Below are 27714 nucleotides of genomic sequence, written 5' to 3'. Positions count from 1 at the left end.
AAGGTGGCACAAATTATCCTTAGGCAAAGGAAAGACTTTGTGAAAATTAAGGATCACACCCTTTTTCAAGGGGAGATAATTAAAAATTAATGAAGATTTTTGAGAAATTTTCAAAAATTTTCTTCTCAAGAACAATTAAGCCAGAAAAGCTGAAACTTGTGTGGAAGCATCCTCAGGTTGTGTAAATTCAAAGTTGTGAAAATTATGTCCCCCGGGGGTAGGGTGGAGCAACATTGGGGGTCAAAGTTTAACATAGGAATATATAGAGTATATCTTTAAAAATCTTCTTCTCAGATACTAATCAGCCAGGAAACTATTCAGCCGGGATAGCTGAAACTTGTGTGGAAGCATCCTCAGGTAGTGTTTATTCAAAGTTGTGAAAAACATGACCCCTGCGGGTAGGGTTGGGCGACAATGGAGGGTCGAATTTTTACATAAGAATTAGTAGAGTAAATCTTAAAAAATCTTCTTCTCGAAAACTGATCAGCCAGGAAAGCTGAAACTTGTGTGGAAGGATCCTCTGGTAATGTAGATTCCAAGTTGTGAATATGATGACCCCTGGTGGAGGGTGGGGTCACAATGGAGGGTCAAAGTTTAACAAAGGAATATATAGAGTAAATCTTAAAAAAAATCTTCTTCTCAGAAACTAATCAGCCAGGAAAGCTGAAACTTGTGTGGAAGCATCCTCAGATAGTTAGTCTGTTAGTGAAGATTCCAAGTTGTGAAAATCATGACCCCTGTTGGTAGGGTGGGGCCACAATGGAGGGTCGAAGTTTTACATAGAAATATGTAGCATAAATCTTTAAAAATCTTCTTCTCGGAAACTAATCAGCCAGATGATTCTTTATGATTGTTAAGACTTTGGCCCCAGGACTATTCTTCGGTGTCAGAAGAAGGTTCAGAGTTTGGTGTAGGTTTATATCCCATATATAAACAATTGTTAAGGATCTTTTTGAGAACTGCAATACTCAGCATGTGATATGACTATAAAATCATCCTGTTAGAAAAGGGACTAATGTTTATAAACAGAAAAAGATCCAGGGGGAAAATGGATTTTATTTTTACATGATCTACTTGTATTATTGTACATTGTCTAGATAGTTTGTATTATGACTCCATGAAGCTGATTTGATCATACCTATTGTTCCTCAGGTGAGCGATGTGGCCCATGGGCCTCTTGTTAAAATTATGATTAATACCAGTAAAACTCGTCATTTTTTATTAGATTTTTTATTTCCTCTAAACGTGTTAAAAGGGATAGCTTTTTCATACATTTAATTTTTTAATCATAAGTGCATGTAGTGAATTAATTTAAATATAAGATAATAAACATATATTTTTACGTAATCTCGGAAATGGGGCAAAAACAGGTCTGGGGGTTTTGAGAACCCTGTCTTATTATGATCAGATCAGGGTTATAAAGTACAAATAACAATTCTAGAATAATTTCAAGGTAATTTTTTAATCTAGGTTTAAATCCCTTTTATATCGACATATCAGGTAACATCATAGAAATATAACGTTAAAAATGACCTACAAAATCAAGTACGGCGACTTGCGAGAGTTGCCTATCCCGTTAATATATACGTCCCTGAAACAGACGTATTATTTCTACATTTAAAACATTAATGCATACATATATATATCATAAATAAATCAACACTAACCCGCTGTCAAATCATTTTCTCAACTTCTACATTCTGGTTTTAAATTATGAAATAGCTCGCTATAGGTGGTTTAAAAATTAAAGTAGAAAATTTATAGTTAAAAAAAACTGGAAAAATATTGTTTTGATTGTAGACTTGAGACTAAAGGTATTTTTCATATAACTTAAGGAGGTATAAAGAATGGCTTTACAGTTTAAGAAAAATTAGCAAAATACAAACAAGTAATTGTGTCATATAAAACAAACAAAAAAACTTTTAATCTTTCTAGCATGTTATATTAATCAATATTTGTTTAAATGTTGAAAAACAGATGTATAGCATAATGTGTCACCTAAAGAGATGGTTTAAAAGGGAAGAAATACCACTTTGTAATATTGTGTCTCACTACTCCAGTATTTGTTTGCACATTGTAAGATTAAGTTGATTTAGTAACATTTTTGTCCCCCGCCGCAACGCGGAGCGGGGACATAGTAAAGCCGGGCGTCCGTCCGTGTGGCCGTGCGTCCGTCCGTCCGTCACACTTTTTTGTAAGCGCTTTCATGCCTACAAATTTTGACAGATTTTCATTAAATTTATACCAAATGTTTATACCACTATTACCTTTGTCAAGTTTGAAAATCAGCATTGGTCGATACTTTTTGTAGGAGTTATGGGACTTTGACCACAATAATGACTCCGTTTTATCCAAAAATTGACCTTGTAAGCGCTCTCATGCTTACAAATTTTGACGGATTTTCATTAAATTTATACCAAATGTTTATACCACTAATACCTTGGTCAAGTTCCTATATCAGCATTGGTCAATAGACTCGATACTAGTATACTGCTTGACCGGCGGGGGACCCAGGAATTCTATTCTTGTCAGCATTTATGTTTTAAATAAGTATCCAATTTTATCGAAACACAAACATTTAATCTGCGCTGACCTAGATAATCAATATCTGATACACAAAATTTAAACCGGGAATGTAGAAGTTGAGAAAATGATTTGTTAGTTAAAGTTTTCAAATGATAAAAAATGGTAGGATTTCCATAGATAGGCTGATGTGCTTTCGAAAGGTTACATATGTTAACACTAATTTGAACTTAAATCATGTATAAAGCAAACAATGCATTAATGTTTGTGACATAAATATTATGATATATTGTTTACTTTTTAGGTGTTTTATCCTCATTCACAGTAGAACTAACTGATCCAGTTTTGGAAAAATTGCTAACTGTGGTAAAGTATGAACATTTATTTAATTATGATACAGTAGTAATTTATTCAGCTATTTAATCTCTCATTATTCTATCAATGGTATAAGTTGGGTGAGTTGACTGACATATGTATTCAAACTGCTTTAAAAGCGGTAATGTTGATCATTTTTAATCGCATACAGGTGTTATTTAAAGTTTGCATATAGTTAACACTAATTTGATCTTGTACATGTATAAAGCAAACGATGCATTAATGTTTATGACATACATTGATATTTTGTTTAAATACTTTTTAGGTTTTTCATCCTCACTCAAGGTAAAACTAACTGATCCAGTTTTGGAAAAAAACATTAATAACTGTGGTATAGTATGAACATTAATTTTATTTAATTTTGATACAGCAGTAATTTATTCAGCTAATCACTCATTATTCTATCAATGGTATAAGTTGGATGAATTGATTGATATTTGTGTACATTATGTTTAAACTGTGATTTAGATAAGAGTTAACCTTCTCTGACACAACTCTAAAAGCGGTAATGTTGATTGTATCTATTAACTTTTTAATCAGCTGATCCCTCTCTATTCTTTCAATAATAGTATAAATTGATGAATTGATTGTGGATTATCTGTTTAAATACAAATCTGAAGGTTGATTGACCTAAGTTTCTGGGACACTACGGCTTTTAATTAAACACAGTCTCACTAATCAATCAAAGTGAAAAGGGGAATAACTCAATTTTAACATGAAAGGGGTTGTTCCCCTTTTCACCTATACTTAAAACAAGCCAAGTTTTTAATAAATGTACAATTTATATTTCTGTTCTTAAATCATTACATTCATGTTTAACATGTTTAATTAAGCTAGAAATGCACAGAGTAATTAAATATCTCGATTATTACAAAACAGTTCCAAACACACCTTAGATAAAAATTAGTGTGTTAGTAATTCTCTCTCTCTTCTTCTCTCTCTCTCTCTCTCTCTCTCTCTCTCTCTCTCTCTCTCTCTCTCTCTCTCTCTCTCTTCTCAGTACTTATGCTTACTTATATGCTGTAATTGTAAAATCATTTACTATCCAAACTATTTCCTGTATAATATTACTTTGTGTTATACAAGTACTTGTGTGTAGAATTTTGTGGTCTCTTTATAGGTTTTAAGTGTATGATACCCAGAGATACAGTGGATGAAGTCAAGAAAAACAAAATAAATAAGTGGTATAGTATTCATGAATTGTTCATGTATATGAATTTTTATAAGGCGGCTAATCTTTTTGTTTCTTGGTCACTCAGAAGACCTATTGCTATCACTCGTCTGTCGTTGTGTGTCATTCATATACATCGTAGTATACAGCTCTTAATAGGTATGATGGCAGTAGTCATTGTGTTAGCCCTGGGGTAAGAACTGTTGCCCGAGAGGATAGGCCAAGGTCAACATCAATTTCTTACTAAGGTATTGACAAAATAACTATTGCCCTCATCCTTATTTAAGGTCTCTTTTGGAGGTTTGTCTCCAAAGAATACAGTATATCTCATTCCCTATTCCATAATTTTTTCAGTTTTACATGTAAGCTTGATTTTTATTTCTCTCTCAGTCTTTTGCCTCTCTCTCTCTCTCTCTCTCTCTCTCTCTCTCTCTCTCCCTCTCTCTCTCTGAGAGAAAGCAGAGAAATTTTGAAAAAAAGGGATAACAGGGTTGTCTCTAATAAAATTAAAGTAGAAATAAAATGTAAAAGGGGGTTTGGGGGTCTTGTTTATAGCTAGATTGTGTTTGAAATGCAATAATAGCCAGATAATTATTCTAGATGGGGAGGGGGGAGGATACCCCTCCCCAAGGTCAGAGAGACAGAAAATACTTGTCTGAAGAATGTTTTAGAGAGTGAGAAAAGGACAGACAGAAAGATTAAAAGAGAGAAAGCAGGATTACTTGTTAAACAGAGACAATCAGAGTGAGAGAAAAGAAAAGAGAGAGCAAAAGAACCAGTACATGTTTATGAGAGAGAGAGAGAGAGAGAGAGAGAGAGAGAGAGAGAGAGAGAGAGAGAGAGATAGAGCAATGAAAGCAAGAACAACAGTACATGTTTATCAGAGAAAATCAAATAGAGCGAGAAAGAGAGAGTAACCCAGTGACATAGAAATAGAATGGGTAAATGATTAAGCAGATCAGTCTCTCAATCCCCTTTCCCATTTGTTCTCTGTTCTCTCTGTCTCCCCCCCCCCTCTCTCTCTCTCTCTCTCTCTCTCTCTCTCTCTCTCTCTTGCAAAGAATGCAAGCATGTATGAAAGCAAAGAAATATTGAGAAAGGGATATAAAATGAAAGAAGGAATGAGAAACAAGCTAAGCAAGAAAAGTCTGAGAGAGAGAGAGAGCAAATAAATTTAGCAATAAATCTTTTTCTCTCTTCTCTCTCAGAGAAAGCAACTGTGTACATGTTAAACAGAGAAAATTAGAGAGAGAACAAGAGAGATTAAGTTTAGCAATGAAACTCTCTCTCTCTCTTTTTCTTTCTCTCTCTCTCTCTCAGAGAAATCAAGCATGTGAAAAGCAGATATATTATGAGAAAGAGAGATAGAGAATGAAAGAAGTAATGAGAAACATGAGTTCAAGCTAAGCAAGACAATTCTGAGAGATACATGTATACAGAGAGAGAGAGAATTCTTGTCTCAAAAATGTTCTAGAGTGAGAAAAGGATTGATTGAGAGATAGAAAGAAAACAAGATTACTTGTTTAAGAGAGAACATCAGAGAGAATAAGAGAGAGTGCTCTCTCTCTCTCTCTCTCTCTCTCTCTCTCTCTCATGTCAATCATATTATTTTTTGGCCTTTAATTTCTTCAACAAGTTGAGTGTTTCTGTAACCATAGCTATATTGATGAATCATTATTATCTTTGTAGGAATGATATATTATTACATTAAAGAATGTACTTTGAATGAAAACTTTTATATTAAATTTGATATTGATTTAAGAAATGAAGATAATAATTTTTCTATTGATCGACGTATCAAAGAAAAAATTGACCGGAAAACTTCATCAATGCGCGTAGCGCATTGATGAAAAAGTTTTCCGGTCAATTTTTTCTTTGATACGTCGATCAATAGAAAAATTATTATCTTCATTTCTTATCATTTAATAAAACATTTTCAAATAAAAAAATGTGAAGTGTCATTGATCAAAAATGTAAATAATGTAAATGAAGCGGCGCGTATGAATACAAAACAACAACAGCAACAAAATTCAAAATGGATTCGCCTTCAGCTGATGCAGAGCTACTGGGCTGAATTTAATGGATTAAACACAAATAGTGAGTTAAAATCTGAACCAGCTGAATTGAAAACGAAAGGAAAATACATGCGATAGCTTGTGATATCATTCACTGTGCAGAAAAACTCGTATTAAAACTAGTTTTCATGTGAGATCGCTGGAATAACCATCCAAGGAAAAGCGATCGTGGACGAAAATAGCTGATATGCCGACAGAGAATAGTATGTATAAGCGACTTTTGTAAACTTTGTGGTAACTAGATAGCCAGTGATGCACTTAAATGGTATATCAGCCGCTTGGAATGCGCAGAAGGAGTTGATGCATCACTCATAGCTTTTCTTTACGACGCTTATTTTGATGACCGATCATCTACGTGTGTAAATGTAAAAATTATCGTTACCAAATTTGAACAGCAGTGTTACCGTGAAAGTTTATAGGCCTATATATTCGTTATAATATTCCTGGAAAAGGAACAGCCAGCCTCGCTGTAAATGTTGATTGATCTCAAGCAGACGAAATCATGAGAAGACGCTTAATTTTCTATTTCGTGAATCAAACAAAGTGTTTTGTTTATTTTTGAAGGTTAAACTTTCAAGTTTTTATATTCACAAGTTTGCATTTTGTTTGCTGACAATAAAACATGCACAACTTTACATTTTGTTGACAGTGTTTATCCTGGAAATTCCCGTTCTATAAATAGTGTTAGATCAGAGCAGTTGAGAAAAGTAGATCCGGCAAAAATTTTATTGATGCAGGTATCAAAGAAATTTTTCAACCAATCAGAAGAGCCGATATCTCATCAAACGAATAAATATTAAATGATATGTGGAAAGAATGTGGTTGACTTCATTTTAAACACTTTATTTTTAATTAAACAGGTTGTGATTTTGAGACCTAGTCCCTCCACACAATGGAAACAGCAAGCACTCCATGTAAAGTACATCAGTGTTCTAAGTGTCCGGGGGACACAGAGTACTATTGTGTATCATGTCCATGTGATCTGTGTCCCCAGTGTAAAGAGAACCATGTAAAAGATCTCCAAACAATAGACCATGATGTTGTGTCACACCGTAATAAATTAAACTACATCCCAAAAGAAGAGTTTTGTGTAAGACATCCTAACATGCTACTTGGAATGTACTGTGAACCTTGTGAACTCCCTGTCTGTTTCCATTGCACACAGCATAAAGAACACAGGACACTAGATATTAGAACAATTTATAAAACAAAGCGACAACAACACAGAGGAACCATTCACACCATCAGTGAGGCTCTCTTTTACAGACCTGTTCTCCTGCCACGAATCAAAACTGATTTCAAAACCTGTCACACAGAAATCTCCCTCTATCAATCAGAGATGTTAACAAAGGCCCAGACACTGAATCATCTCATTGACTATATACAGAAAGATTTCATGTGTAATGTGTTCTGTGACTTTGATTTCAAACACAGATGTTTAAAACAGAAGAAAGAAATGATCATACATATTGTCAGCCTACAGAGATATGTACACATATATGAACAGAGGAGAGTAATCAGACCGCTACAATTCCTCTCCTCCATAAAGACAGCCCTCCCCCAGATACATCCTACACTCCACACCAGCCAGCTCTCCATGACTGAGTCACTCAACAAGGAGGATGTGATGGAGTCACTGAGTGCAATCCAAATCACAGAGAGAGGAAACCGACGCGTAGGAAACCAGTGTCTGCTGAAACTGACGTCTGTTCCTGAGCTCCATCAATCTCTCACAGTGACAGGTGTTAATCGTTGTTATCACATTTCCTGTGTGACATCAGACCGGGTCTGGGTCAGTGATGATAGAAACAATCTCATGTTGACAGACACAACAGGTGTCCCTCTACATCGTGTGGAGGATTCATGTCGTGATTTATATAACGGATTCCACACAATGAACAGTGAGAGTGAACTGATTTATATAGATAGGAATTATAACATCAACAAACTGTCAAAGGATATGAAAACAACCACCACATTTATAGGGAGAACAGACTCTACATGGAGACCACAGTGTGTGTACTGGTCCCCGTCCACTGGGGATCTACTGGTCGGGATGTATAACGATGAAACAGAGACAGGCGAGGTAACCCGGTACAACCAGAGCGGACAACTGACACAAACCATACAACATGACAACACAGGATGGGGACTGTATAGTGGACCTATCTATATAACAGAGAACAACAATGGGGATGTCGTGGTGTCTGACTATAATTATGTGTTTGGTGCTGTAGTGGTGACAGAGCGTGGAGGAAGACATCGTTTCTCCTACACAGGACATCCATCAGGATCAGTACTAGAGCCACGTGGAATCTGTACTGACGCGCTGTCACACATCCTGGTGTGTGATGAACAAACCGAAACAGTACAGATGTTGGACAAGGACGGTCAGTTCCTGTCACATCTACTGACAAAATCACAAGAGATGCGTGTACCATACAGCCTGAGTTATGATGTCAACACTCACCGTCTCTGGGTCGGATCATTGGACAAGAAGGTGTGTGTCTACAGGTATATCACCAGACAGGACGCTCTGACAGGTAAGTCTGAGTCATTATCATTGATGTAGTATATATGTGTTAGGTATCATACAGGTTTCAATGAGATCTAAGTATACCTTAGTTATTTTTGTTATATCGCACAAGTCATATTAAATTGTTAATTCAGTTTATATCTATTTCATTGTGATTGTAATTCATACATTAGCTATATATCCATGTAATTCTTATTCATTATTACATGTATGTACATGTTACCATATGTAGTTTATTGCTCAAACTTATTTAAATAAGAAGATACAAACATTATCATGGTTATGAAAACAAGTTATACAAGAGGAATTAATTTTAAGTAGTTTAACAAGTTTGTTAATTACTTTAATTAGAGTAATGGTAATGAATTTACTTAATCTATTTACTTTAATCTGAGAAATTAATTAACTTAATCTACTCCTTGTAACAATACAGGATTAGAACTCTATGTTTGATGTTTGTAGATCAAAGTCGGGTGATGGAGTCACTGAGTGGAATTCCAACCCCAGGGACAGAAAAACCACAGCAAGGAAACCAGTGTCTGCTGAAAATGATGTCTCCCCCCGAGTTACTTCACTCTCTCACAGTGACAGGTGTTGATTGGTGTTTACACATTTCCTGTGTGACATCAGACCGGGTCTGGATCAGTGATGGTAGAAACGTTCTCATGTTGACAGACACAACAGGTGTCCCTCTACATCGTGTGGAGGATTCATGTAGTGGTAATGGATTACACACAGTGAACAGTGAGAGTGAACTGATTTATATAGATAGGAATTATAACATCAATAAACTGTCAACGGATATGAAAACAACCACCACATTTATAGCGAGAACAGACTCTACATGGGACCCACGGTGTGTGTTCTGGTCCCCGTCCACTGGGGATCTATTGGTCGGGGTGTGTTATAGACATTATACACACACAGGCAAGGTAACCCGGTACAACCAGAGCGGACAACTCACACAGACCATACAACATGACAACACAGGATGGGGACTGTATAGTGATCCTAACTATATAACAGAGAACAACAATGGGGATGTCGTGGTGTCTGACTATATTAATTACTATGATGATTACTATGATGATTACTATGATGATGACTTTGATGATGACTTTAATGATGACTATATATATGAGTCTGTAGTGGTGACAGATTGCGGAGGAAGACATCGTTTCTCCTACACAGGACATCCATCAGGATCAGGACTACAGCCACGTGGAATCTGTACTGACGCGCTGTCACACATCCTGGTGTGTGATGGTATAACCAAAACAGTACAGATGTTGGACAAGGACGGTCAGTTCCTGTCACATCTACTGACAAAATCACAGGAGATGATTTTACCAGAGAGCCTGAGTTATGATGTCAACACTCACCGTCTCTGGGTCGGATCACTGGACAACAACAAGGTGTGTGTCTACAGGTATATCACCAGACAGGACGCTCTGACAGGTATGTCTGAGTCATTATCATTCACATTAATTAGATATAGATAACTAAGACACACAGTCCATGTTAATAATCAGTCAATAAGATACATGTAAGACATGTTTATCTGTGTGATTGTTTGTCAATATAAACAGCTCATTGTTAAAGGGTTAGCTGTATCTACCAGTCATTGGGATTCAGTGTTTGTTTGTCTAAAATAAATAGAAATTAATGTATTTCATTTTAAGATGTACAGTCACATGTCATTCCAATCAGTTAATTAATATAACAGGTCATTGTAATTAATAAACCAGATTTTAATATAGTGACACATGTATTTGTAATTTGTTTTGTTACAAGTACATGTCAATTAAACTGATTTAATTAATTACATAACTATTAAAGTTTGTGTCAGCTAGTGTAATTAGTTTGAACTTATTTGTATATGTAGCTCTGTCTTTATTTATTTGTTTTAGTTTATTTGTATACTCTGTCCCAAGATATTTTGGATTCACATTTGGCTTAATTACTTGATATTTATAAATACCTCAGGGTTCAAACGATGTTCATTCAAAAGTATGAACAATTTCCAAGATTTCTCAGTCAAAACGCCCCTGTTAATTTATCAGGTTTCAATTCAATGCTAAAAAATGAGATGTCTACGGAGATTTTGTATTGCAGCAAGCCCGGATGATAACGTTGAAAAATTGAGCGATGTATTCCGAGTGTATTCCGAATGGAGAAAAAATGTAAACACTCCCCATTATAAATCTCCGTAAGGAATCTGTTTTTGTTCCTGTGAATTTTTCCGAGTGAAAGATAATAATGTGTCAATGAAATTATCTTGGAAAATATCCCTTTCAACTATTTCAATTGCATTTCTTTCACAGGTAAGTGTATTTTTATTAAAAATCGTCCAAATCTGTTGCATAAATATCTTGGGACAGACTATAATTGTTTATGTATCACTGCATAACCTATATGATATTGATTAATTAACAACTAATTAATGACTTGTTGTAGATGAACACAGACCCCGTCCTGATGGGGAGGCCATGTTCAGCTCATCAGCCGTAGAATGGAGATAGCTGGGATATTGACTGCTTGTAAATGTTTCTGTACAAATCTAGTCTGCTCTCAAAACCACACATGTTGTTTGTCACTTAATTTGTTCAACATCTGCAGGTGAAATTTAGGTGTGTATAATTCACATGGACTGTAATACTGACTCCTGTTTATTTCACACTTTGTGATCATCCAAACATGGCTGTCTGTTGCTATATGTAAATTTAATGTTATGGAAAATGGACTGCTGATATGAATTTAATAATGAATAATTACTATGAGTGTTTAGATTTATACTGTCTAAGACTTACTAGTGATCTGAACACTGAGTGAGATCGTAGACTCCAAGCCGAGAATGCTTAGGAACTCGACAAGGTGGCCCTGGGCAACCTACAACAGGAACTCGACCTCAAAAGGAAGAATCTCAGATCAACAAAGTCTGGTTACAAGGCTCGACTCGAGCAGCTCAGCACATCAGTGAAACATGAGGAAGCCAAATGGAACGACCTTCAGGGGTGAGTTTTGAGCTACAGTGTGGTGTTCTGTCTAAGGGAGACAGAAGACTGAGATAGTGAGGGTCAACAAACAGTAAACTCCAGATGATCAATTTTTAATTATCATCATGATTTTACTCCTCATCTTTACCTTGATAGACAGCAATTAGCACTAATATTGCTGGGTGCTGATAGGGTGTAAAGTTTAAGTCCCCCAATTTAACTGTATCACCTTTTTTCTTAAGGCTTATTTAAAGTAATGTTTTTTCTCTCTCTAGAAAGTTCTCTTTAGGCTTATCTAAGTTAATTCCCTAGAAAGATTGCGGTGACCTTATTTAAATAAATGTTTATTTTCTCTAAAAAGATAGTTTATACTAGTGCACTGAGATAGTATTAAGGTTGTAGAATGTATGTATAACATTAATATTGATACATTTTTATACATAGCTATAGAGAGGGTGAGAACTGTCAACCAAACCTCAGAGAGAGTCTGGACAGTGAGCGTTACTCACTCCTTGAGAGTGCAGATCAGTAATCTCCAATGTTGGAGAACATGCAATTTGAGTTGGAATCAGAACGTGCCAAAGCTAAAGATCTCAAAAACTCAGTAGAGCGAGAAAAGCAAAGGCTTCAATCTCAGGTGACTGCTCTCGAGTCTCAGACGAGTGTACTCAAAGACAAGCTTGAGCAGAAAAGGTTGGCTTGCTGACAGATGAAGAACGAGATAGACTAGATACAGGTGATTGAGTGTGGAGTTATTGTGTCTCACAATGAACATCATCATGATCATCTCTTCATCTTCCTTTCTACTTTCTAGCTTAGATTTCTAGAGATGTTGCACATCTTGCTCATTACACATAGTAAACTACAGTCTGTGATATGAATTTAAAAACATAAGTTTGATATCATAGATTTTATTATTCATTAGGTCATTTTCATAATCTAAATCTTGTTGTAGCCCTGTTGAATTACATGATTACAACTTTTCCCAGCATGCTATTGGCTCGTCATGACTGACTAAAAGCATGCAGGAAACAAATGAAGTCTGTAGTATATAAAGAGAGTTGTTTTGAACATTTAAATAATTGTTTGTGTTTGTTCAGCTTCAGAAACTAGACATCACTCGGCACTATGATCACAAACGTGACCAAGTCTCGCGGCTCAAGTCTGAACGTGAACTCCTGAGGTCAGAGGTCAAATCCCTGAAGGATGTCATGAACGAGAAGGAGAGAAATCGTGACACGGAGAAAGTGACGGAGCGTCGGTCACAGAGACACCTTGAGAGGGAGAGGGATGACCAGAAAATGAAGATGGTAATGATGTGTTCTCATTGTTTGGATTCAAATCATGTGTGTGCAGAGAAAATGTCAAGAGATAAACTATTTGACTCTAATGATATACAGAATTCTAAATGTAAGGGCCATATTGCTAGTTTGCCTATAATAATTGATTTTGTTTTTGTTTTGAGTATAGAGAATGTTTGATAATTGCCAAAGCATCTACTTGAATTTTTTACGCATGAAAATGAGTTAGGAATTCAGCGACTTACTCAGCGAGTTCTAGATCTAGAGGATCAAGTCTCAGAGACTCGAAAACGTGAGATGGAAGCCACTCGCGAACTACACGCAGGAGAAACTATGCTCAACTCATCATCAGAGGGCAGTGAGGAGGATCCAGATCACTGGAACATTTACAAAACTCAGCTCGAGAGTATATGTCAGAGTCTGCAGTATCTAATACTACAGTATCAGGATCAGTTATTCTCAGGGTAAGCAACTAAAGTTTTTTTTTTTTTTCGGGGGGGGGGGGGGTAATGGGAGAATGTTTACAAGACTTAGCTCGAGAGTATAAGTGGGAGTCTGCAGTATCTTATACTACAGTATCAGGTTCAGCCCTCAGCCATCCTTGGGGTAAGGCAATAATGGGGGTAAACATTGGGAACTGATGACAACTTATGAACAAAGGTAGGAATATAGGTCAAGAGGTCCCTTTGGGTGTGGGCAACTTAATTGAGGGGGAGGGGTAAATATGGAAAACACTGACAGTCTGAATGTAGGTCAGAAGGACGCGCAGTTACTTTTCAGATCCACATGTACTTTCAAATTGTAAACACCAAAAAAAGCAGTGCACAATGCTGTCGCTTTTTGGTTCTAAATCTACCTCTTTTTCACCACTGGAGATTAACATGTATGATACACTGTATGTGATGTTTTTGGCCATAAATTTTTATTCAGTAGAGAGAAGTCCAAATGTATCACCTCTAAAGTTGATTTTTTTTCTTTATCTTTATACATAACTCCTCTATCAAAGGAGATTGTAAAAGTATATAGAAGTTTAAATTTAAATAAATCTGAGATGAATTTTTATTGAATAAACTGAGATTTTGGTTTTGTAGAGTTGAAGGTTCAGTAAATGTCCAGAGTCTAGAGAAATCTTTCAAGGACTTCTGAGTGAGCTCAGACAAACTCAGACACCACTCGCCTTCGAGTCGGACACCATGGACAGTCTGACGAGTCGACCCCTGCACTCAGGCCGTGAACCAGTAAGTGTTACATCACAACTTGGAGCTGACTAACTTTGTGTCCAGACTGACAGAGAAGAAGATGGAGCTACGCAACACACTGGGGCGTCAAGAGGAGGAGATCTGAAGATACAGGTAGAGGGGTGCTGAACAGCAGGTATGTTTGTCTGTAGATAAAGGCAGAGAGGTGCCGAACAGCAGGAATGTTTGTCTGTGGAGTGGGTGTCTGTAGATAAAGAAAATAGGTTTCTAACATCAGGTTTGTGAATCTAGAGATGAATATAAGACTATGGGCAAAGAAAGAGGGATTCTGAATGTCAGGTATAAAATTTAATGCAATACTATGGATAGAGAAAGAGGGATTCTGAATGTCAGACATCAGGGAAAAGATAAAGGTGCTTCAAAATTAGAATTGTAAGTCAGTAGAAAAATGACGATATAGGAGTGATGTAACCATGTTAGCTGAGGCATCTTACAACCTCAAGGAATCAGAGAGAGAGAGAGAGAGAGAGAGAGAGAGAGAGAGAGAGAGAGAGAGAGAGAGAGAGAGAAAAGAGACAGGGGATTGTAATACAAACACTGGCAATGAAAGTAAAAAAAACCCACATCCATATAACCATTAAATAAATATTTGAATAAATTTAAATTATTTGTTATATTGATACCATACCTGTTACTCCGATTTAATTCTGATGTCGGTAAATTTGTATTTACATCCAGTGTCTGTACGGGAAATACCTGCTAGCGGACAGTTACAGAAAGGCCCTGGTCTACCACTAGAAGTACCTGCTCTTGTTACTGGGGGGATTCCGGGACTGTGAGCAGACCACCTTGGCTCTGATTGCCAGGATGGGGGTCTACCCCTCTCCTGAGGACCTGCAGCGAGAGACCAGGCCTCGCCGACCAGTCACCACCTTTAGGAGTGCTGCCAGGGTGGTGGTGGCCGTAACTAGGTCAGTAGGTCAGACTGGTCACCATGTTTAAGAGTGTCCCCTCATTGGTAGTTTGGTAGTGATTCAGCATTGATATTTATTTGTTTTTAATATTCCTGGAGAAATGTACTATAATGAATATTCTGGATGTAAGTTAGATATATTATGAAAGGTAAGGGAAGCACATTGGTGTATGTAACTTAACATCTGCAGTAGATTTCTCTCCCTTTACTGTTCTTGCAGGATGCGGTACTTGGTTAGGAAGTGAAAGAGAGCCACCAAAGTGGGATTCCCTGTGATGGGGGGTACAGTCGACCTCCAACAAGGTGAACTAGTGACATAATTCTACATGTTTTAGCTCACCTGAGGTGAAGCTCAAGTGAGAATTTCTGATCAAGTTTTGCCCATCTGTCCGTCTGTAAACTATTTACATTTTTTTACTCCTTTACCAGAACCACGGATTTCAACCAAAATTGGCACAAAGCATCCTTAAGTAAAGAAAATATGAATTTGTTAAAATTTAGGGTCATGCCTGCTTTCAAGGGGAGATAATTAAAATTCAATGAAAATTTGTTGGTATTTTTTCAAAATCTTCTCATCAAAAATCATTTGGCTAGAAAAGCTGTTATTTGTTTGGAAGTATCCTCAGGTAGTGTAGATTCAAGTTTGCACAAATCATGATCCCTGAGGGTAGGGTGGGGCATAATGAGGCGTCAAATTTTTACATAGGAATATGTAGAATAGATTTAAAAATCTTCTCTGTAACTGATCAGCCAGAAAAGCTGTAACTTGTGTGGAAACATTTTCAGGTAGGGTAGATTCAAGTTTGTTCAAATCATGGTCCCCAGCGGTAGGGTGAAGCCACATTTTTTTCTTAAGAATATATAGAGGAAATCTTTAAAAATCATTTTCTCAGAAACCAATTGGCCAGAAAAACTGCTACCAATGTAGAGCATCCTCAGGTAGGGCAAATTCAAGTTTGGGTCAAACCATGATCCCTGGGTGTAGGATGAGGCTACAATGGGGTCAAATTTTTACATAGGAATATATAGAGAAAAACCTTTAAAGATATTCTTCTCAGGAACCGATCGGGCAGAAAAGCTAAACTTGCTTGAAACGCATCCTCTGTTAGGTTAAATTAAAGTTTGATAAAATCATGATCCCCAGGGGTAGATTGGGGCCCCAAGGGGGGGGGGGGGTCAGATAGGAATATTCTTGGGCCTCATAGAATTGAAATGGTCAATATGTGATATGACTGTAATAATTGATTGAAAAACATAAGCACATTCAGGGGATTTTTTTCTTCTATACAGGATGATTTCAATATGTTTATTGCTGCTCAGGTGAGCCATGTGGCCAATGTGCCCCTTGTTTTTATTGAAGTTTCAGTCACATACTCATACCAGAGATTGCTTATTTATCAATTGATGGTCATTTTCAGTATGAAATGATTGATTTTTACTCCAGTGTAAAACTTATAGAACCATTTTGAGAAGAATAATCAAAAATTTTATTAGTGGTTTACATAATTTCTACACAGGAAAACAAATTACATGATAACACTTTTCTTCTATGACACAAATCTTTTCCACAGAGTGATCAAGTTGACGGTAAAACCACGTCTGATAATAAGACACGTCTTTTTATTTACAGGTTACGCACCCAACTCTAACAGTTTCTCACCACCCCGCATCAACACCCAGTCACGCCTGAACGGCTCTGGACTCTTCAACAGTCATGCTTCATCGCCCCTCCATTCAAGTGTTCATCAGTCTCCATACAGTCCGTCCTATTTGTCTTCCAGCTTTACTCAGAGAGACCTCCTTAATGGAGCTTCTCCGTATTACTCTCTAGGGGGAGCCTCTAGTGGTTACCATGTCAACAGCAATAGAGTAACCAATGGGATCTCTCCTTATCAGTCAGTGGGAGGGGTTCTGATAATTACCATGTCAGCGGCTATATATATGTCCATACCACACTGCCCACGTGGGACTACAGCAGCAGCCACACCCACTTCTGAAAACACAGGTGCTAGAAGGTGATCTATATAAGCCAGAGATGTAAGACAGAAATATTTAAGGTGGTATGGGACACCTGTTGATTTAATGGGGATACAAATGCTTTTACTGGTTTAGAGTTTACACATTTTACAAAATTTGATTGCAAAATAGGTTTTAAAAATCTTTGAAAGTTGATAAAAAATATAAAACTTCCTTAGATGTTTAAATGAAAAACTTATTTCATATAAAGTCCTGTCACAAAATAAAGGTTCTCTCCTCTTCCTCTTCCGACCCCACAAAAGTTGGTCACTCATCTCCAGAACTTCGAGTAAGGATCTGTGAGCCCTGCGACGAATACATATCTCGACTCGAGAATCTACAGCAGAGACTCAGCGGGATGGATTTGGGTGAGTGAGAATGAAGGTTCAAGTCTTAAAAGTGACACCATTGTATTGCAGTAGGTCAAGTCTAAATCCAACAACGTTCTCAAAATTTCATATCAGCTTTTGATAAATTATGATTCCTATTATATCACTGCTTATTTTTTTTAAAAGCAAATAACAGTCTCAAACAAAACTAATAAAAATCATTGTTTTCATCAAACACATTTTTTCTTTTGATTATAACCCAATTAGTTTGAAAAAGACATGATTTAGATACACCCATTTTGAGTTTATGTTGCACCATGATTTAGACACACCTATTTTGAGTTCATGTTGTACCATGATTTAGATACACCCATTTTGAGTTCATGTTGTACCATGATTTAGACACACCCATTTTGAGTTCATGTTGTACCATGATATAGACACACCCATTTTGAGTTCATGTTGTACCATGATTTAGACACACCCATTTTGAGTTCATGTTGTACCATGATTTAGACACACCCATTTTGAGTTCATGTTGTACCATGATTTAGACACACCCATTTTGAGTCCATGTTGTACCAAGATTTATACACACCCATTTTGAGTTCATGTTGTACCATGATATAGACACACCCATTTTGAGTTCATGTTGTACCATGATTTAGACACTCTCTCATTCAAAAAGACAATTTTGATGAATTTCAGTTAGTTAAACAAAGACATGATTTTGACACATTCCTAGTCAGTCAGAAAAACACAAGATTTTGAAACATTTTGTTTGAAGACATCCATTCATTTCCCACTGCTTGAAGTGTCACATTATCACCAAATGGTACGAGGTACAGCTACACTCGTTTTTAGAACATGTTGAACCATATTCAGTACATTTACAATTACTTTAGTACATATGCACTTCATTCTTTCATTATCTTATTGAGGCTGATTTATAATCTATAAATCATGTTTTAGCATTCTCAACTTGAAAATAAAATATGATATATGGCTTACTTGTAATACCTTAAATAATATAATGTCAATAATCGGAGATCCAAATGTTTCACCTAAAACTATTATATGATGACCGTTTTAAGTATGAGTTTAATATTAAATGCTGCAATAATTAATTTATATTCCATCTATTTTGACACTTTTATTATGCAATAAAATTCCCGAGAGGATGACTTATTTCAACAATCAACAAATTCTTAAGCCAGAACTCCAGTAACACAGTATATTGTGTGTGTATGTCAGAGGAGGCCAGAATTTCTCTAGACATAGAGTGTGTCAGGATAGGCTAGCTCAGTAATGCTGATATCAACAGGCTCTTTGAATCTTATTTGTTGTGGTGTATACTCTGATATTTTCTTTCTGTGCTGTTGTTTCAAGCATTAAGGTTATAAAAAATAATTCAAATCCCATTACTTTTAAGGAGTTTATTAGATTAGAATTGTCCAGCTTTTTATATGGTTGTCAAGTTTTTAGGTGACATTAAAATTCTATGAGATGTGTTTTGCCTATTTATAAACCATAAATTTTGTTATTTTTCAGGTACTCCAAGGTCAAGGTTATTTCCACGGAGATGGCGTGAGGTCCAGAAAACCTTGTTATAAGTTTGTCGTCATTGTGACCTTGTTTGACCTTGACCTTCATTGGCTCCATACTCTCTGATGTTGGACAATAACATTCTATTTATCTGCAATAATCATAAGTCCTGCCATTTCAGGAATCAATGAAAGGAATGTAACGATTTGTTAATTTGGGACCAGATGTTTTATATGTTATTGGTTTCATTATTGAGTTCAATATCGTGGTGTTTGATGATTTATTTGAGCTGAAGCAAATTCTGAACTCATCCAATGATTTTTATGAGGCACATAATGTGATGTTTTGTACCTATTGTTAAAACAGTCCAGTAACTATTCATTATGCAAAGACTATAGCAATATTTTATGATATTAATATCAGAGTTTTATTTGGAGAAATGTAGACTTAGAATGTTTTTATGGTGTATGATATTTGTTTCATATTCTGTTGGATCATTGCTGTTTAAAACTAGTCCTTTCTGTCTGTGATTAATCATAAATAGCTGCTTGTCTCTACCATGGAAATATACCCCCCCCCCCCCCCCCACAAGTAAAATCTGCCTACCTGCCATGCAGAGGAATATTCATTATATATATTAGTAGTGCAGGAGTTTTGCCCTTTCATCAATATACATGTACTTCTAATTGTAATTGTATAACCTATTGTCTGGAACCTGTTTTATATTTTTATTGATGTAACATTGACCCTACTCCCATTTTTTGATTCTCAAAATTTGGCCCAACACTCAAACTTTTCCCCTGAAGCATGAGAATACAGATACATGTATCTTGAAAAACTATGCGGTTCTTTTTAAGTTTAAGTTGTTCTCTATATAAAACTGACCCAATATCAGATATATTAATGCGATGCTAAAATATGCATGAATTATATAAATCATTGTCAGGTCCATCATGTCAGATGTTATAATGTTCGATGAAATCCCTTCACATCTATAAAATCAATATAAGGGAGTTAATCCATGCCTGTCAAATATATCTGACTAGCTATAATGGTATCATTAGAACTCCCTTTGGTTTATTTATTGTCAATCATATTACTTGTATCTAGGATCATTGTAATCCCTTTACATCTATATTGTCAGTACAAGGGAGTTAATCCATGCCTGTCAAATATATCTTACTAGATATAATCGTATCATTAGAACCCCCTTTGGATTATTTATTGTCAAACATATTACATGTAACTAGGATCATTGTTTTATGATAAGTGGATTAATGTACAAGTTTTGTCATGTATTGGATTATATGTTTCGATGCTGAATTAAAAGTAAAATATTTTATTTACCAAGTATTGTGTTATTTACAAAACGAGATAGAATATTATTGTCCTGTGATATCGGATAGAAAAAACGCCTACAACCTTTAATTGGTGTAGAGTAAATGACATCTACTAAGTCTTGCGGTGTGTGGAAAAGTGTCATCTACGTCACGTGGTGTGTGGAAGAAAGTGACATCAAAGTCATATCGAATGTGAAAAACTGACATCTAAGTCATATCAGATAGAAAGTATGCCTACAACTTTTTCATGGTGTAGAATATGGTGACATCTAAGTCTTGTGGTGTGTGGAAAAGTGACATTTTTATCATGTGGTCTGGAAAAATGACATTTAAATCATGTGGTCTGTGGGAGAAATTGACAGCTAAGTCACATGGGCTGCAGGAAAAAGTGGCATCTCAGTCACGCGGTCGATGGGAGAAAATGACATCTAAGTCTGGTGGGATGTAGAAAAAAGAGGCGTTTAGGCCTTGTGGTCTGTAGGAGAAAGTGAAATCTAAGCCATGTGGTCTGGAAAAAAGGATGAAAAAAAAATGACATCTGAGTTATTTGGTATATGGAAGAGAGAAACATCTAAGTCGCTCTCTGTAGAGAAGTGACGTATGGTGGCATAGATATGCAACCACTTGTTAGATAATTATGTCGTTTTGTCAGATCTTGATGTCGACTTGTCAGAAAATTATGTTGACTTTTCAGTTCTTTAAATCGACTTGTCACTTATTCACGTGTTTAAACATTTAACACTATAATCTTTCCACGCCAAATTTTTGCCATCCAGTTGAAATATAATATTTTCTGACAAGTCGACAAAAGGATCTGACAAGTCGACATAGTCATCTTGTTAGTCGACATAATTATTTGACAAGTCGACATTATTATTTGACAAGATGACATAACATCCGACAAGTCAACATCATTATCTGACAGGTAGACTTATAATATAAATGATAATTTTCTTTAAACTTGTGGCCATGATATTTTTTATGTCAGATAATTATGTTTACTTGTCAGATCTTTATGTCGACTTGTCAAAAAATTATGTTAACTTGTCTGATCTTTATGTCCACCTGTCAGAAATTATGATGCCAAATAAATGGCAGTTAGTGGCATGAACAAGCTTTAACATCAAAATATTGAGTTTCCAATCTATATGGTTATTTTCTGACTTTTCAACATAAAGATCTGACAATTTGACATAAATATCTGACAAGTCGACATAATCATCTGACAAGTCGACACAATTATCTGACAAGTGTGGCAGATCTATGCCACCATAGTGAAGAGAAAATGACATCTAGTTTAATTGGTCTGTGGGAGAAATGACAAATGACTATAAAAAAGGCATTGTTCTGATATTGCATGTGTAATTTGCATAAAAAGCCAGCATGTAAGACCTCATATTTATTGAGTGTTACGAAGTCAGCGGAAGCGTTGCTTTACCCACTGTATCTGTGTCCGGACATAGTTAAATATTTAGAGCCGGTCCTGTATCTAAGTTTTTACCTGTCCTACCTTCACCACACTTCCAGGGACTTCAAGGAATTATATGCTGAATATGGGCCCATATCCATATTTTAGTTTCAACTGGTCCTTTCTCCATCAGACTTGCATGGATGATGTGTCTTACAATACGTTTGCACTTGAAGGTTACATGCTAAATCTGAGCCATACGATTTGGATGTTTGATGAGGTTTATGTTTTTTAGAGCAAGTGCATTATGATGGCCATAGCTTAGTTACTTCTGGTCATATTGTCACCAAACTTGCACGCGAGCCTAATGATATTTATGTACTTAACATGCTTGAATGCTGAATCGGATCCAGAGGTTTTGAATACCGGATGAGATTAATGATTTTGGAGCAGGTGCCCATTGATAGACAACTCTGAGATATTATTTATTTCATCTTTACCAAACATTGATGCATGAAGTATTTTGTAATAGGGATCGATGTACTACACATGATTGAATACTGAATGAGTCATAGGTTTTGGATGCTAGAGAAGGTTGCAGGTTTAAATAATAGAAAAGATGCTGTCCTGACCAACTTTTATGGTTTATGTATGACTACTTAATAAATACTGGTGCTAACTTGATCAAACTTGCATACGTATGCACTTGTACCTTTGCACTTGATAAGCTTCAGTGGTGGATATAAGCCAACGGTTTCGTAAAATGGATGAGGATAAGGTTATTGGAACTAGTTAAAGGAGCATAGTCAGGATTTAGGTTAAACTCTTTTTTTTTTGGTTTAATGTTTACAATGCTTGATAAAGGCATTTCTAATTATCAAGTAAATGTAAGAGTCAGTTTTAGAGTTACAAGCAAGATAGAGGGCTCACAATTCTTCGTCATGTAAACAATGCTCGTGCCCTGTTTTGTTTACATTTATTCAATATACCAGTAAAAATCATTTTTCAAGCTGATTTGTCTTCTTGTTCATTTCAAAAATAAATTGATGGTTCCAAACTTTTAACACATTCATTTTAGGTCTAAAACTGGAATGTTTACTTAAACTTTCAAAATGTAAACAAAGGCTTTGTTTACAAAGCAAAGAATTGTAAGCTATGTAACTCGTTATAACTCAACGAATAATACATAAAATTTGGTTGTCTATTAAAAATGCCTTACTGAAGCATTGCAAACATTAAAATCAGAAGAAAAACAATTAATAGTGTCCATGCCACTTTAATGTTTTTGCAGCAGTTTTGATTGAGGGTATGGTTTTGAAGCAGGTGCCATTTGATGGCCATAGCTACATATATAAGCTACTACTGGACCTGACTTCACCACTTGTATGAATGATGCACCTAATGATACTTCTGCACTTGACAGGCTTGAATGCTGAGCCATAGGTTTTGGATGCTGGATTAAGATAAGATTTTTTGAGATCGTTAAAGTTTATGGAGCAGGTGTCCTTTCATAGTGTATCAGCCCTGATAGACGCATTTTGAACTATATGAAACAACAAAGTGATTTATTTTTTACACGTACATGTAAAAGGTTTTAAATAAATTCTGCTTCATACAAATAAAAAAATACGTCTGCTTACAATGAAACACAATTGGTACCCATTGAAATTTCAACATATTTTTGGGAGATTTGTTTTTCAAAAAGTAAAGAGATGTTGTCAATCAGAAACTCGAGCATCATTTTAGTATAAATTTCAGAGTACTTGTGTGTACAATCTGAATGGCTTTTAACAAAATTGTTTTGCACTTGACTGATTGCAAGGTAAATAAATTTACGTGACCCATTTTCATTAAAAAAGCAGATATCAATGATTCATTTTGTCATGGATGATGGTTGCATCAAGATAGAGTTCCTTTTTTCAGACCAAATAATATGCAACTGAAAGAGATACTAAAGCTTTGAATTGAGTTCTGAACAAGTGCAATCCATTGCATCTCTCTCTCTCTCTCTCTCTCTCTCTCTCTCTCTCTCTCTCTCTCGTAAGATCTCAGTGACTATAAACTGGTCACCTAAATGCCAGTAATTTAATCTACACAAATTGTCTAAAAACAGGATTAATTAAAACAATTTGTTTGTCTCTGACGAAATTGATTATTCCAGTTATAACATCACAATGATACTAAGTTCCTACGGCAAACGTTACTTGTATAACATCAAAATATAAAAAAAAGCAAAAATTAAGTACATGTACATTGTATACAGTTTATATAAGATCGATAAAACAAGAAGACAAAATGCAAATGCACATTGTAAATATTAAGATTTGGGTCCTGAAAAATCCTGAGCCCTGAGTTTCCCTCTCTATTGTTTTTAGGATTTATTAGAAAATGCATATTATGTCATCGAACTGTCCTTCATAATTGGTCATAGTAATAGTTATGGGATTTGTAATCTAATGAATAAACATTCCAATATCAGGCGATTTCTAAATTGTGCACTAACGGTAGAGTGACAAACATACATAAAATAAGAGCATATCATTCTAGCAGTTGTTCCGCTGCATATGTAGACAGCGGTTCGTCCTCTAATTCTACGTATTCTACTGCCCTCTGGTTCTCGTATCAAACCGTATCTCCTACCATTGAACGACCAAAACTGTAAACTACAATCTGAACCAACAACGTCATCAAAGGTTCATTAAAGATTATCCACAATCTTCCGTAAGTCCGTGATATTAAGGAGAGTTTTCCGACTCCGGCAGAATTCATTTGAAAGGTAAGGATCGGTCGTTAGTTAGAACACGGCTTCAGTAAATCCAAACATACAATTCGGAGTCGATCGGTATACGGAATCAACACGAGGCTGAATCGTGTTCCATGACAAAATAGACGACGGGTTCTTCCAAGGAACAGGGAAACTACAGATGGTGTTGTTATCTAGCCACTCTGTAACCGTACCCCTATAATTTTCGCTATACTAGCCCAGCCCGTACCAGGTGCTCGAAGCAATGACGGGGTAATTATTATTCAGACCGAACCTGCTCATTTACCAATCGTCGAGCACCATCTGAAGTTTGGTAATCTCTTTAAACATATCGGGATGAATCACTTGTACCTGCTTTGCTGTCGTCCCGCCGAAGGCCATGAAATGAACCCATTTCCCAGGTTCCTCTGCTAAAGCAATTAAACAGCCGGCTGGTAGGACGTCGCCGAGCCTGTGATAAGAAATCAAGGTTAAAATGTGTCATAAATTTTGTTCATTAATACCTCTCAAAATTGTTGTGTAATCCGCGAGAACTTTCTGAAAGGGTTAATTAATAAAACAAAACTGAGGCTGGCTACCCAACACAATTAAATGTTGGCCAATAAACTCACATTTTGTTTTTATAAACAAATTGTATATAACTCAATTAACTCCACCCTCCAATTTCTATGTTTTTTGTTACAATGATATTGCAATCAATGGTCAGCAAAAGAATAATGTGTTATGGGTTATACATGTAACTTTTATGAGGGACATCCTTTTTCTCGATATACCTTCACTGGGTTTCAATTTCAATTCTTAATCCTTTAAGTGTTCCATGCAGTGTTAACATATAAAGCAAGCCAATATAAAAAGGGGGCATGACCACAATTATATTCAAATTTAACACTAACAACAATACATAATTATTTTAATATTTAAGACAAAACTTCAATTCCAGGCTAAAGTTATAGGTAAGATAAACGTCTCACAATATTTTGTTACGTAAACAAGACTAGTGCCATGTTTTTGTTTACGTCTGGGCTGGTGGAGAGAAAATGCACTTTTAAAAACACAATAAGAAGTAAAAAAACAAAAATTGTTACAATATGGTCATGGGAAAATTTAAGAAAAATGTTATTTTGTCGGTTTTTTCAACAAATCAAGTTTCATATTTTGGAAATATACCAACCTATTTGTTCATCTAAACAAAACGAAATGATTATCGAAATTATGGCAACTTGATTCGTTAACAAAACATAATAATGAATTGTGAGCAGAGTAATATTGCCTTCGACAAAATTGAGAATTTCTTTTTTTCATTTTTTCATGTAGAAAATGCTTTTCAAAATAGAAAAAACCGAAATCAATCAAACTTTTTTCAATATTTTTTTTTTCAAAAGGACAGTCCAATAAAACCTAAAAATTAAACCATTTTGCGTTACGAAATGTAGCGAAAAATAATTGTTCTGACGACATTAAAACCATTACGAAAGTGTGGGGTTATGTAGGATTCAGCCAATGAAATTTCTGTAATTTAGTAGTAGTAGGTGTACGTGGTCAAATACATTTTCGACCCAATAAACGCCATGTTTCGAAGGTCAGTATGTTTCGAAGGCCAGATGTTTCGAAGGCCAGTATATCTTTTAAGACTCAGCAAACTTTGGATATGATAAAATACATTGCTGGGCAAATTTAGTATTGTGTGTCAACTTTAAGAGAAAATTTAGAGAAAAGTTTGGCTTCCGCCATTTTGAATTGCCATGTTGACCTATATGTACTTAACGCTATTTTAATGAAGACTAGCATATTATTCGGGAGCTCAGCATACTTTAATAATGATAAAAATAATGATAAAAAAAACCATACTGGACCAATTGATAATTATTTGCCGTTGAAACGTATTTTTAAAGCCCTTCTTAGAAATCGGGACCAAATTATTTCATTCGTATGTTTTTGCATTGTAATATTTTGTAATATGTTATAAAAGGAAAATGTTCATCTTGCGGTTATTTACCGATAAGGTTAGTGTTTTAGCAATTGTTGCATAATTAAGGATTTTAATAGGATATAATAGTTTGATCGGTTTTTTTTAAAAAGCATTCTCTAGATAAACAATGACAATAACAAACTGTCAAAGGTTGTGGATGGCATTAATACTTTGCTCAAAGCTCATTTTGATTTGTTGACGAATATAAAATTTAAGTCAAGATAATAGTCCCTTCTAAAATTGGACGGAAGACCTCCTCGCTACGAGTTTGTTTCTGTTTACAACTATTATTATTGGTTTGTTTTTAACGTAAATGTTTTATTAATTTTCAGAGGATATAATCCTAAAAGTTTGATCTTTTTTTTGAAAAGCATTCTCTAGATAAATAAATGACAATAACAAACTGTCAAAGGCTGTGGATGGCATTATTACACTGTTCCTAGTTTATTTTGTTTTGATGACGAATATCATTGTCAATATTCCCTTCTAAAAATTGGACGGAAGACCTCCTCCCTACGAGTTTGTGTCTGGTTATAACTATTATTGTTGTTTTTTTCTGTCACGTACTCTAAAAACTTCAATCGATCTCAATTCAAAGAAAACAATATTTGTAAGAAAACTACGCGATCGATTTGGTTGTCTTTTTTGCCTGTTAACGATTTTTCTTGAAAAGCATCTAGGATGAAACTTTCAAATTTCAGAGATAGTAGACAGTTGTCAGCCGCAATGTCCTTCGCATATCCGAACGTCCGCCGTCACTTTCTATCGACACCGAGAGGAAATGAAAAATCTTAATCTGTTCTTTTTTTTTTAATATTGTTTGTCTTTTTTTGGACAGAGAGGTTCTAATGTATACAAAAAAATAAATCTGTTTTAAAATCGATTCACGCATTTTTGAGATTCTGGGCTTTAAAATCCTGAAGCGAGAATTTGCATTGTTCGTTCGATATAGTAGTGGACATGTGTGCAGGCGATCAGGGTTCAATATTCGAGTGCCGAATGTTTCTCTTCCTTAAATGTGTTTCGATTTATGACTCTATCTTTGAAATGATAGTGTTTACTAATTTCCAATTTCCTTTTATGACAACGGTGCTTTTTCAGTATTTGTAATGGTAGCAATTTTTTTAAAGATCTATTTTATCATTCACGATGGAAACTTAGTTGGAACAATTTAAATTTTGAGCATCTAGATAT

At 35.6% G+C, this 27714-nt stretch overlaps 2 protein-coding genes and 1 long non-coding RNA gene across 4 annotated transcripts in view; all 3 read left to right on the top strand.

Annotated features, from left to right (window-relative positions):
* Positions 1-27714, top strand: part of LOC105330472 (uncharacterized) — a 320443-nt gene that overhangs the window by 28799 nt on the left and 263930 nt on the right. The window contains exons 2-5 of one of the 2 annotated variants that reach the window (XM_066073567.1): positions 2828-2889; positions 4019-4082; positions 7005-8687; positions 9143-10138. The exons of the other annotated variant lie outside the window; for it this stretch is intronic. Of the exons in view, the coding sequence (XP_065929639.1) occupies positions 7037-8687; positions 9143-10138 (2647 nt within the window). The 5' untranslated portion in view covers positions 2828-2889; positions 4019-4082; positions 7005-7036. The remainder of the gene's footprint in view (positions 1-2827; positions 2890-4018; positions 4083-7004; positions 8688-9142; positions 10139-27714) is intronic. 2 annotated transcript variants of the gene reach the window in all.
* On the top strand, positions 11208-17164 carry LOC117683915 (uncharacterized). The gene is made up of 5 exons (XM_066073590.1): positions 11208-11694; positions 12777-13441; positions 14069-15147; positions 15370-15452; positions 16780-17164. The coding sequence occupies exons 1-2, from the start codon at positions 11677-11679 to the stop codon at positions 13155-13157; spliced, it is 399 nt and encodes a 132-aa protein (XP_065929662.1). The 5' UTR covers positions 11208-11676; the 3' UTR covers positions 13158-13441; positions 14069-15147; positions 15370-15452; positions 16780-17164.
* Positions 17293-20383, top strand: LOC117683856 (uncharacterized). The gene is made up of 2 exons (XR_010710223.1): positions 17293-17533; positions 19046-20383. It is a non-coding gene; the product is annotated as an uncharacterized lncRNA (long non-coding RNA).

Source organism: Magallana gigas, chromosome 10 (assembly GCF_963853765.1).
Source record: "Magallana gigas chromosome 10, xbMagGiga1.1, whole genome shotgun sequence".
Taxonomy (NCBI): domain Eukaryota; kingdom Metazoa; phylum Mollusca; class Bivalvia; order Ostreida; family Ostreidae; genus Magallana; species Magallana gigas.
Note: the sequence above shows the minus strand (reverse complement) of the source record. Positions and strands in the feature narration are given on the sequence as shown.